This window comes from Pygoscelis adeliae, unplaced genomic scaffold (assembly GCF_000699105.1).
Source record: "Pygoscelis adeliae isolate BGI_AS28 unplaced genomic scaffold, ASM69910v1 Scaffold289, whole genome shotgun sequence".
NCBI lineage: Eukaryota > Metazoa > Chordata > Aves > Sphenisciformes > Spheniscidae > Pygoscelis > Pygoscelis adeliae.
In genome coordinates, this window is record NW_008825499.1 from 1,172,124 (window position 1) to 1,185,153 (window position 13,030).

General features: G+C 45.0%; 1 protein-coding gene across 1 annotated transcript in view; it reads right to left on the reverse strand.

The window, feature by feature from the left end:
• LOC103923234 (neuronal acetylcholine receptor subunit alpha-7-like) overlaps positions 1–13,030 on the reverse strand; it is a 65,154-nt gene that overhangs the window by 20,243 nt on the left and 31,881 nt on the right. The window contains exons 3-7 of the mRNA XM_009331518.1: positions 10,411–10,455; positions 8,563–8,672; positions 6,039–6,118; positions 3,287–3,454; positions 1,041–1,235 (exon numbers count right to left, since the gene is read on the reverse strand). Coding sequence (XP_009329793.1) covers positions 1,041–1,235; positions 3,287–3,454; positions 6,039–6,118; positions 8,563–8,672; positions 10,411–10,455 — 598 coding nt within the window. The remainder of the gene's footprint in view (positions 1–1,040; positions 1,236–3,286; positions 3,455–6,038; positions 6,119–8,562; positions 8,673–10,410; positions 10,456–13,030) is intronic.

Sequence of the window (13,030 nt, forward strand, 5' to 3'; positions counted from 1 at the left end):
AAATGAAGCTTGCAGAACCAGTAAACTACGTTGCTTTCCCAAAACATAGTGCAAACAAAGCCCAGATGGTTATTAAGGGCTAGGAGAGACTTGCACAGACATTAGTCTAGTTTTTGGCTATTGCATATTATATAACACCCTCCAAAGAGCTGCAGCCTGTTTTAAAAGTAGCTCTTTGTTTGTTCTGTCTGGAAAGACTGCTGCTAAACCTAACTGCCCTGATGCTGAGAAACCACAAGGTCAATGCATAAATATTATCTCCTATTTTTGTGTCAACATTGTACTTCAGCTCTAAATAATTCTTTTTCTTGCCTCTAGCCTATCTTTCATAGACAGCAATTGTATCCCCCATAGCCTGTGTTTTACTTCTTGTGAGACAGGCTGCTCAGATCCCTGATGTTCTACTAACACTGAGGGCACTTCATATGACATAAAGGTCTCTGTCCTGATAGGAATTGTAAACAATTAACTCTTAAGGTCTTGCCCAGGCCAGTCTTGTGTATTTCCAGCTTTCCTCTGTCTTCTCTTGGAAGCACCCCTCCTGCCTTTACCAACACACACAACAGTAAATCTCATTTAGTCTTCCTTGGCTGTCACTGCTTTGCATTCATGGGGGACTCATGGCTTGGTGTTTTGAGAGCTGAACTTGGAAGGTGAAAATCCAATGCCCAGCTGCTGCTTCTCACAACCCTTCACTCTCTGTGTCTTAGTATGTCCTATCTGAAAAACAGAGTTAATCAGCTGTGAAATGCATTGACATGTACTAAAGAACAGAACAACAGGGACAACAGAGTACTATCACTGCTGCCTGTGCCAGCGACAAGTTCTGCCTCATCGCAGGGTAAAATCCAAAAGATTTTAGAAGTGTTTAGCACAGGATGTGTGAATGCCATACAGAAAGCTGTTACCCTGGTTTCTGCAACCAAACAAGTGCTTCTATTGCTCCTCCAGGGAAATCTTTATTCATCAAGCAGCATGAGGTATTTATTTTCTGTTTTATAGGAAGTGCTTAAGAAAGAAATTAATTCTTCAGCACTTACCTAAAGAAATCTTCTCCCCTGAATCAGCTGGCAAAAGGAAAACAAGCAGTGCCAAGCCGGATATGAGAACACAGGGAATGAGTAGGTTCAAGCCATAGTAGAGGGTGCGTCGGCGCATAGTGATGGTGTACGTCACGTCTGGGTATGGTTCTTTACAGCATTCATAGTACAGCTCATTCCTCTTTCCTGGAACACCTACAGAGAGGGAGATCAGAGCAATGGGGAGAGGTGCAGGACTATCAGCTAACCCCTTGGAATGGGCCAGGAACTGATGGTTTATGAGCCAATGTGTGGCACCTCTGCCACACTTTGTGCATCGAAGAGTGCTTTGAAGTGTCCTGTGGCAATTGATAACGGAGAAAAGACACCCCCAAACCAGTTATGAGGCAAAAGACATTTTCTAACACTTGTGGCCAATGATGCACACATGGATTAATAGATTAAAGGGGACAAAGGACAACATACCTCAGTTCAATGTTGTTTGAAAGCTGAAATACAGGGTTAAATGAGCCAAGGTAACTCTTAGTGTGTCAGTGTCTTCAGCAATGTCTGAGGCAACAGTGCAAGAAGTCTGCTGTTCTTAGTCCACCTTCTGTGTTTTCTAGAGTTTATTTTCATGCCTGCTGAGTCATCAGAACCTGGCTTAGCCAAGAAAGCTCATCTGGGCCAGATCAAAACTGTTCTGAGCATGCCAGCCTCAACAAGGAAAGATTTGCAAGCAGTGGCCAAAGATTAACTCAGTAAAATGTGCATTCTGCCTTCCTGCATGCAGGGAATGGTGACAAACAGCTGATGTCATGTTCACTAGCCCATGCAGCAGATTTTCTTTGTGACAAGTGCCACAGGTTCTTATTTTTCTATCATTCTCTTATACACATTTGCTTTGTTTTGTCAGGAAAAACAAACAGGATACGGCTTAATTTTCAAAAGAGGTGTCAAGTTAAGCTTAAAATCTGTCATATCTGATAGTTGTCCAATATGGCTGTACTGCAGGGCTGGCCATGGTGACTCAGCTGCAGTAGACTGCCTGAGGCGCTGCGGGGCAGGGACTGCAGCAGCAGAGGAAATGCCAGGGGAGCTGGAAAAACTCGGCACTTCGTATCTTTCATGCCACCATAACTCGCCTCTTTTTAGTGCCTGCGCATATAAGAGAAGATGTGACAATGTGTACGTTTTGGCAGGAGCATGGCAAAGTCTCCATAAAGGATACGGCCATGGCTTGCCTGAGGTGTTACTTAATACTTTTGCTGTATGAGCTAGATAAGGGCCTGTTTTGACCACTCCTGGTCAGGGTTGAAGGCAGATAAACCACAGGCCAGTCTCTTAATCAGATATTCAAAGTTATTGGACAGAAATAACCACTATAAAGGAGCACTGGAAAGTCAGGAGTGCTCTGAAATTGATGGATTTTAGGAGGACTTCTCTAGAGTCCTTCAGCTTCTCATGAAACTGACTATCAATTATGTTTCTTATTGTATTATTTCTCAGATGCCCTGAATGCTAAAACTACTGCACGCAGTTAGTCAGTGACAGTTATTTCTTGTCTACATATCCAGACTAGAAGATGAAATGTCCCTTCTGCAAGCTCTCCTTAGGGTCTTCTAGGCTCTATCAATTTCCATAGCACTGCTTCTGACTTACACCTACATAAATGGGTTCAAAATAACTCACTAGGAGCTCACTCCAAATAAGTAGTTCTGGGCATAGATTCCTCTTTTAAAAATACAGGTATCTTCCAAAGCACAGAAGGGAAGAGAGACATACGGAACTGCAGTTATTTGCAGTTATTATGAACTGGTAGACACTTTGATGGTTTTCTGGGTGAGAGAGATTCATCTCTGTAAAAGCTCATTCCAGTTTTGCTGAAATAGTGTTTTTTACACCAATCAATTTTTGGCTGATGTGTTGGAGTAGATGTGACAGTAGTGTTCCATGCATCTACATGAGACACATCCAAGTTTAGTACTGACAAACTGCTCAGGTGCATCAGGACCAGTAGATTTCATTTACGCACTCGGTTGCAGGCAATTGCTTCAGAACACAGTGTTTTCAGACACAGTTCAATGAATGCGGCTGAAAGGCTGTCTCTGATCTGTGATTTTTTTCTTTTTTTTTTTTTTGCTGCCTCTTACATAGCACCTTTTAATATCTATATTTCATGTCCCACTGGGATTGATCATTTCTATGTATTTGGGGTTTGCCTTTGAAAATTAGACTACTGAATGTTTTTAGGCCAGCCGATTTACCCACTAAATCCCATTCTCCATTTGAGATGTAGTTGGAAATATCAGCCTCGAGCATCTGCAGGTCAATCAACCAGCCACTGTGAGTCCAGGAGCCAAACTTCAAATCACACTTCTGCACATCAAAGGGGAACCAGCGGACATCAATGTAACATGTGCTCTTCAAAATGCCTGTGGGTAGAAATCAGTCAGAATCAAACGTGTGCAGGGTGCAATTCATCTCTACCCGATCTGTCCGATCGATTGTGAGCAACCTTCTCCTCCAAAAGTCTGTGTGATGTAGTCATGGGGTAACCAAACAAGTAGCACAGGTGGAAGATGATGTCATGAGTGGAATAACCTCCCTTCCTGGTGCACCAGTGAAGATCCCTCTCTCTTTCACTGCATCCTTGAGGTAGGTTGCCCAGGACACTCCGGCCGCCCAGGAGCAGCCCAGCCTGTCTCTTAGTGCTGGCTGGCCCTGGCAGATCACAGGCAGTGCTGCAGGGCCTGACAGGAGCAGAGAGTACATAGATATCTACGCACTGTGGCTGGAAGTACTGTGACAAGCTCTTTGAAAGGAGTTCCTTGTCAGGCCCTGCATTAGACACACAATACCTTGAAAATACATTGTTATGCTAAAATTGCTCGGTGCTGGCCTTTACCTTCTGTATGCTAACCTGGGCCCTGAATTTTACTCTGGATGTGTCTAGTCCACTATCATTATTTCATGTGACATTTTAAGCAGTTTAGGAGATTAATACTTGTATATTGTTGCAATCTAATTATTTCTTTTTTTTGTTATTCAGCTGAGAGAAGAAAAAAAAATAATGGATGCTCCAAACTTTCTTCTTGGGGCCACAGCTGTGGCTGTGGACTTCCCGAGCTGCCTGGCAGCATAGAGGGCTTGGAGAGTGGGGAAGATGATCTGGGCAGCCTCCATCACTGGCAGCTGGTGACAAAGCACAGAGGTCATCCCTGCAAACCCTCACCCCTGTGGGCCTGTGGCTTTGCAGCCTTCACCTTACCTCACCAGTTCACTACGTGCTGGCCAGCTCAGCGGCACTGTGTGAAAGAGAGGCAGCTTCTGCTTCATTGGAAAATTATCTCCAGCGCTGCACTTAGTCTACCTATTTGCAGTAATTGTTTCTGTGTGCTCCCTAAAACACCAGACAATGTGAATCCCAGCTCTGAGTCATCTAACTGAGCGGAGTTTGATGTTTTGCAGTAAGTGTGAGCCATGCCTTTTGAAGATAAAATCCCCCAAACAGCAATCCTTGATTATTGTCTTTGCCTGCTGTTGCAAAGGCTGAGAGCATTGTGGCATAACCGTATGTGCAAGACCATGTCCCTGCACAAACACTGCTGCTCTGGGGTGGCTGTCCCACCTTCATTTGTCCTTTTATGTTCTGGGAGGTCTGACTCCCACCATCATGGCCATTTTTGGATGGGCTACATGGAGGCTTTTCTCCCAGTTTCTCCTGAATCTTGACTTTGTTCCTTTCCTTAACAGCAGACAGCTGTCCCCTTCTTGTCCTTTCTCTCTACTCCTTCACCTATCTTGTTTCTCTAATGGAAAGCAGCAGTGAGTACAGCCTGCTTTCAGAGTCATGGGAAATAAAACTTTCATGAAGCTTTGGAAACACCGTCTTTTCCACTCTTCCATGTTTTCCAGTGTCTTGATTAATCTAGCTGCTTCTGTGAGCCCTTGTTGCCAGTCAGTATGCTGATTATAAATTTTTTCCTTCTAAAATTTTGCAAAGTAGTTTGGCAGCAGTTAAATCCCTGTAACAAAGGATTTCCTGTGCTTTACACAACAAATTTCTGTTATTACTTTTTCTCTTTTTACTCTTTGCTTGGGTTCTTAAGTAACCAACTCTTCACTGTGGAGTTTGTAGCTCACCAAGAGATGAGCAGGACACCAGATCTGCCCATATAGGCACTCTCTGCATCACCTCCCAACCTGGAGGGATGGAGAAGGCTCTGCTCTGGTACATGCCAATTTTATTCCAGTCTCATGTTGCCCCCTGGAGAGCAACCTTACCCATGGGTCTGTCCCAGTGAAAGCACAGGAATGCTTTAAGGGGTCTCAGGGGTAGGGATCAACAGAGGACCAGCCATCAGGGAACACCCACTTGTTCCCTGATGGGCCCTGTGGACATGCTTGGGGTCAGTCTGCCAGCAGCTATGACACAAAGTTTGGGAATTTTTTGTCCACCACAGTGAGTGACAGTGGGAATAGCCTGTGTATTTGCTGGTAAGTCCTGGCTGCTGGGCCCTACAGGCACTGAATCGGCAATACAGATGGAAAGCAGGCTGAGACTCGGGTCTGTCTGGCTGAGACCAGTCTCAGTTTGTCTTTTGACCTGGAGTTGTAGCCTCAGCCTGGCAGGGAGGACTTCACTGCAGAGGGAGTGCTGCTCTCGGGACCTCCTGTGGTCACACACCTCTCCACTCTCAAGAAAGACCTAACTGGATTGCACATGAAATGTGATGTGAGGGTGCACACAACCTTGCTTTAGACAACACCTCAGCTGGGCCTCTGAATGTTCTAAGCAAACTGCTCAGGAGAGTGATTTATTGATTTGTGAAGTGGAAATACACCACTAATAATGGACCTAAATTATTTCAGTGGGTTTGCCCCATAATTACACAGCTTGCAAAATTTCCACAGACTGCTTCTAAACACCTTGGTTTCATTCATGAAGGAAAACTGCTCGTAGTTATTCAAAGCTACACATTGACTTAAAGCAAACAAATGCTCTCTGTGCCCTACCTGGAGGAATATATTGGCAGGATCCAGAGTAATTCACCAGCACGTTCGTGTGAAATGTCGCATCAAATCTTTCATCCGCACTATAACACAGTATAAAAAAAACAAAACAAAACAAAGAAAAAGCAAGCTGATGTTTGAGTTAAGATGTAGTAACTGTCAACATAAAAGCAATCTTTTGGCTGAATTTAGTGCACAGAATGTTTGAATTAAAGTCCTATGCCTGGGTGAAGAGTTCACCCTCGATCAGTATCTCAGCTTCTCATAGACACTGTTGGCCTGTACCCAGGCATGCTGGTTGCATGCTGCAATGTGCTCAAATAAGTGAGAGGCAGAGCTGTTGGATGTCTCAGAGCAAAGGCAGAAGTGAAAGGAGCAAAAGTGTCACAGTAGCTGTACCCAAAGACTGGACAGTCAGGAGGATGAGGCTTTTCTGGGGCTGCTGTCAGAATCAGGCAGCTCACAGCATAAATCAAGTTATCTCTTACCCAGATATCTGTTGTAGGAGTAATGGTGGCCTGAGGCAACAATTCTGCAGTTTCTTAGGATGTAGAGGGGCCAAGGGTTTGCTTCAAGCAATGGAGGAAAGCACTGGGGAGAAGTTGTTTTAGATTTGGGACTTGTAGGAGGAGATTCATTGAGACTCTAAGAGCAGAAACCAGGTGAAAGGGACCAAGAAAAGAGAATTTCTTTAGGATTCTAGTAACTCAGAGAAAAATAAGGGAGTAATGAGCCAGGCAAGGACAAGAATTCTTCAAGGGAGCAGGCCTGGGGGCTTGCTCCAGAGGGTCTCTTGGGAAGAGGCTAACTACGGAGGGTCCCCCTGAGAGCCTTGCCTGACATGGCTATGTGCAGGTCTATGTTGCATGACTACACCATCTTACACACCCTGTCTCACAACCAGACGTGGAAAATTCAGACCCTCCGTCCCTCCTGTGACCTGCTTTTTATTCATGTCTAAGTCCTCAGTCCTCAGTATTGTCCCCAGCACAAAACAAAGGGAATAAAATTGAAAAGGCTAAGTGCAGAATGAGTGATAACTATCAAAAGACATAAAAGGTCTTAAAAGCAAGAAAGGTTTTTAAAAATGCAAGGAAACAAGGAAAAGACGAAGGACCAGATAGATCCATTACTTGATGTGGAAGGAAAGGAAACAACAGGGTGCAGAGAGCTGCAGTATCCTGCACCCTCTATGCTCCACTCTTCACAAACTGTGGCTCACCACAATTAATTCTCGCACAGTGGCAGGAGTCCAGGGCAGAACAGGGGAGGAACAGGTTAAAGAAGTGTAGATAAGAGAGATTCCAGTTGGCAGGGCTGATGAAATTTACTTTTGAGAACTGAAGGGACTGGCCGAAATAACCTCTGAAGCATTAACAATTATCTGTGAGAGCTCGTGGAGAACAAGGAAGGGCTCAGGGAATTAGGGAAGATCAAAGAGAATTCTGATTTTTTTTTTTTTTAAAGGTGAAATTATAGACACATCAGCCTAACTTCAAAGATAATGAGGTGAAAACAGCTGGCACAGATTTGTCAAGGGCCAACTGCATCAAATCAATCTGATTTTCTTACTGACTGAGTAAGAGGAGGCAGGTGATATATATGAACTTCAGAAAGCTTTGCCACATCATGTTCTTATAAACAAACTACAGTAATATGGACCAGGCTATATGCCTCCTTTTTAAAGACTGAAAAGGAATAAAGAGACTGTGAGGAGTAAAGCTGAAGTAAAGAAGAACACTTGAAAAACCCAGGTCACTCCAGGCCTCCTTTGGATATCTTGTAGTGAGGGCTTGGAATGGAAAATGGATCTTGGTGAACTGGGGAAACCAACAGAATGAAATTTGGTCTGGAGGTTTAGAAAGTATCACCCTTAAAACTGTCAGAGAAAGACAGATCAGTGAAAATATAGTAAGACAGCAAGGCTGAAGTACAACATCTGGGGTTTGTGATAGATCAAAAAATAAGTCCAAAACTAAGATGTTAGAGCAAAATCAAAATTCCCTCCTCCTGGAAAGTGTGAAGGAAACATCTGTCTAGAGAGTTTCCACTCCATTCAACACTGCAGAAGTGCTGGCTAAAGAGCTGGATTCAGCTCTGGAGGAGGAAAAACAGATTAGAGAGCGTTCAGAGGGGAAGAGGAATGATGGAGAGGTTTATAAAATATGAGTGATGAGGAAAGTGAGAAGAAAATCTCTTTATTTCAGGCAGAACACTATGGCAGAGACATGACAATAATTTTCCAGGAGAGCTGTGGTAATTATAAGGAGAATATGGATTGCTTTCTCTCCACGTTCACTGGGAAAAGGTAAAGAAGACGTCTACAGAACTACAGCAAGGAAGATTTAGATTGGCTATTAGAAAAATCTATTAGCTGGCGCTTGTTTGCTTTTATTGTTATTATTTCAAGAGTAAGAGCCAAATCCCCAGATGGCAAAAGCCCCAGAATATCAGTGAAGCATGGCTGATTTCCAGCATCTAATGCTCTAGTTCTAGGCTCCCACCAGCCATTGTGTATCTTGCTTACCTGTTATACAGAAGAATGTCTGGTACCCAAATCTGGTCGGCTGGAAATCGCAAGTTCTGCACCCCTGGGTATTCATACTGATCCCAAGACAAGTAAACATCAACCCAGTACTGTTGGCAAATACATACATCAGATTATATGAGCTGGTAGAACTCTTCTAAGTTGTCTGAATATTACGGGAACAGAATGGATTTTGCCAGTAACAATAGCAGTAGTATGTTAACAGTTTAATGCTCGGCTTTAATTATTAAGAAAGGTTGTTATACATACTGAGGAATCCACAGTGTGACAACTGAATGCTGTGAGATGTATTTTAATTTCATCTAACCCCTCCATCTTATGGCCTGAAGCCAGGCATCCCAAACCTTTTCTGGTAGGCTGGCAGAAACACTGGCAGCAAGCACCTCCATAAGGCATGCTGCTTCTCAGCTGAGGTGGTTTGAATGACTTGGGTATCATCAGTGGCATGTGGATCACAGTCTGAGAGTCCCTCTTTGGTGAAAATAATTTAATCTGTTACAAAGTTTGGGTGATTTGTTTAATAACCACCTTGCTATGAGAGGTAGACAAGTGAACTTTATATGCCAAGGGGTTGTTTCTGATCACCCCTCCTCCACACCAAAACAAACAGTTAATTCAAGAAAGGTGCAGGCACAGCCTTTGTGCTGAACCTTGTGACTTACAGCAAAGCTCTGTGGGAGGGCCGCAAGGGAAACATACCAGTGCTATAACTGAAGAACACTTCTGCAAGGGACAGGACACCCACAGGCTCTGTCCTAACAATCCTGTAATCTATAGGTTGGTCTGGGTTAGTTTTTGCAACAGAAAACAACTCATTTCTGCTGCAAATGCCAGCAGGTAGCTGAGGAAGAAACAGCCTGTTCAGTTGCACCCATTAACATGAGATGATAGTGTTTGGCTTCTAAAGTCAAAGCAGAATTAGTTCAATCATTCAAGTCTCTCACAGGCTTTCCCTCCAAAGCTGCATCTTTACTGAGCACAAGCCAGTTTACGTGCCATAAGAAAAGACCGTTATCTCTTGCTATATGCGGCCAGCAGCAAACCTGACAGAAAACTCCCTTCCCCAAAGCCCTCAGTGAAGATCAGTTTTGCTTATCCTGCATGACTGGTGCAAGTCACTCCTCAGCTGGAGCAGGCTGCAGAAGAGGGAGGAGGAACGTTTATGCATGAGGTTTGTAAAGCGCAAGGGAAGGCAATGTTCCCACTGACATGCCTGGGCACTGCCAGCAGCAATGCAGCACAGGGCTCCTTGCAGTCCCTGGCCACCCCACCACTCAGCCCGAGCAGTCTCCACATGGTCCAGCATGGCTGCATTGCTTCTGTGGTCACGGACAAGTGCTGGGGATCTTTGTGCCCTGCCCTCCATGGGGGCATGCCTGGCTCCCCGTTTCAGACAGAGGTGGGGATTTGCCCACAAGCCGTGAGTGCAGGGTGCCTGGGTCTTACTGGGTGTCTGGCTCCTTCTCAAGTCCCCGTCACTGGCCTTGGAGAGGGCCTTGAGCCCCTTGAAGAGTCTCTCCTTCTGCTACGCTGTGACCATAACTTTGGGCTCTTTGTTACTAGATCCCTACATCCACCGGCCTAACAACACAGTTGTTTTCACCCTCCAAAGGCCAACAGGTCTGCCTAAAGGATTAATGTAGTTTCCTGCATTTCTTTTTTAAGGCTAAAAGGAGCACTAGAGAAATTTCAAAGGGCTCAAAATGCCTGGTTGTCTCACATTATAGACAAATTAAAAGACAGCAACCTTGCTTTTCATCTAGGAAATCACATTCAGTAGTTTGCTATTAGAAAGGGGTTTTTTTTCTTTATTGACAGGTTACTCACCATCTGCAGCCAAGCATTTGTGATCAACAGCTGATTCTTCTCATCCTTTGAACAAAAGGGGGAAGGAAAGGGAAGAGAAGAGAAAAAGGGATGAGACTCAAAGTACAGTTTGAGTACAGGTGGAAGAGTTTCTGTTTCTTTTAGAATACCCAGAGTCTTGGGGTAAATAAACACAAACCTTATGGAGTAGATTGTGAGCTCAGTGCAAAACCTCTGAACTGCATTATATGGCCCAGGCAATAATGGGTCTTTTCTATCTCTTAAACCTACAGACCTCCTGCATTTATCATAACTGATCAACAACAGAAGTGAAAATAATAGGTAATTGCTCTTATTTTGCTGGGGACAATCAGACTGCTTACCAAAAGCACAAGTTTTTCCTTCTAGCTAGTTGGTCAAAACAAGATGATTTCCAGTACCACACGGCATGCAGTAGTTGGAGAGATTTTACATTGTATTTGCTGCCACTGCAAAACAATGGTGAGACGGTGCTAGAAGTGCTGTTCCTTTGGAGTGTCGGTGTTATGTAGCTTAGCTCAGGCTGAAAGGGAAGGAAGGACTGGCCTTGGGCAAAAGCTAGCACATGGCGAAAGGACACAAATGCTGCCTGAGCGGGAGCTCACATGGTGCCTGCACAGAGCAGGAGTCTGTAGGTTCAGACACCTGCATGCAGAGGCCACAGGGAAGCAGCTCTGACCCACAACAGAAACAAAGAAGCCCTCAACGAGCTGGTCTCCAAGCGTTTTGGGGAGCTGCAGGGTGCCCAGCTTGCTGCAGTTAGCCTGCAGGTGCAGGACCCTGCAGTGCTACTGCCACAGCAGGGGTGGAGAAGCAGGGCTGCAGAGTTACTGTGGTGCTGATACCCAGATCCACACCCCCACCTGGCACAGCTCCAAATACCACCACAGGTGTGCCCTGCACTTCACAGGAGCTGAGGCTGGGGTACTCAGTGGGTCTGGCTCACTGTGTGCCCAGCTGTCTCCACACCACAGGGAGGTGTTTCTTGACCTCAGAGCATCACCTGTGTTCAACCCTTACCTCTTCAGAGAGCACTCCAGCTTTGACTGAGGTGCATCCGGAAGCTTGGTTTTGATGCCGTAGCTGCAGGCAGGCCTGATCAATGCAGCCACTCTCCAAGAAAACCACATTCTTGGCCAAGAGGCATACCAGAAAGCAACAGTTTCCCCCTCTGATTCAGCTCAGCTCTCTTGGGCACATGTCGGAAGGCACAGCTATCGCCTGGCCCAGGTGACTCACTTGTCAACAGCAAAGTGGAAATACCTTCAACTTGTTTTCTCTGGGATTGCCATCCCATGGTGCATTGACTTGACTCCTCTTCCTATAGATAAATTGAAATAAACTGTGATTTGGGCCCCTGAAACACTACTACTCTTTAATTAGAGGCAAAATTTTTGTTTGATTGTTTTCTTCCCATTCTTCCATAGCCAAGGTGAAACGTAGAACTCACGCAGACTCCAGAGATTAGCTACATTACAGGGAAAATAAGGAGATCTCTGAAGGACAGAGATATGTTTTAGCATCAGACAAAGCTGCTGTAAAACTCTACAGCAAACCCTGTGAGCTGCAGCCCATCATTGCTGTACTGAAGTGATCAAACCTCAGGGTACAATGCAGAAGTGTGGGAATGTGGAGGCACCAACAGGATGCAAACACTCATGACAAGTATGCTGTAAGATCAGCCAGACAGGGAGCTTCACCAAGATGCAAGATGATGTGTTGGCCTAGCAAATTTCTAAGGAGAATCTCCACTGCCTACCCATGGGTCCAGGCTCTCTCCTGATCAAGTCACTTCCCAGGCTCATGATAATAACCACATAGTGCCAGTGCCCAGCTCCTCCAGATGGCTGAGCTACCTATTCATGTGTCTCCATGTGTGTTCAAGCCCTAAGAAGCACATATGGTTGTCTGCAGTGTTTGGGGTGGGAACGTTGCAATTGCAGACTGCTGTGGCAGGCATTTAAACCCTACAGAGTACCCTGGGCATGCAGGCCCTCTCTGGTCATGTTCTTAATGTAGAAGATGAGTTAGTGTGTGCTTGACATTGTCCTCCATGCCAAATATCTATCCCTCTAACACCTATCCTGCTCCACTTGAGTCCATGCCACTTCTACTCTTCATTGGCACTCAACATCCAAAAAGCCTGGTCTCTAAAGCCACAAGGTAAACCACAGCCCTGAAGCAGCCTGGGCTTTTTGGTTCACTCTGATCCTATACTATGCTATTTTTTTTTTTTTGCAGTACTTATGGGCTAACAAGGTAGTGAATCCAAAACTGCCTTATACACTTTGGAAAAATACCAGTCCGCTCACCTCAAGCTACATTCATGCTCTCTTACCTCCGCTCCTCCCCTCCAGAGCTAGCCTTACAGTACATATGCAAAGAAACTACCCCAGAAGCACCAGGAAAGATGTGAGCTGCTCAAAGCAAACTGCATCATCTCACACTGAGCTGCATCACTAGGTGTGTGCTTTCTTCCATGAGGCCTCTGGGTATACTTCTTGTGTATCCCATGCAGGAATCACTGCATGACTGCAGACTCCCAGGCTAATGCATGAAACAGAACTGCCTGGAGAAGCCTCCTAATTACTGATTTCCCTGC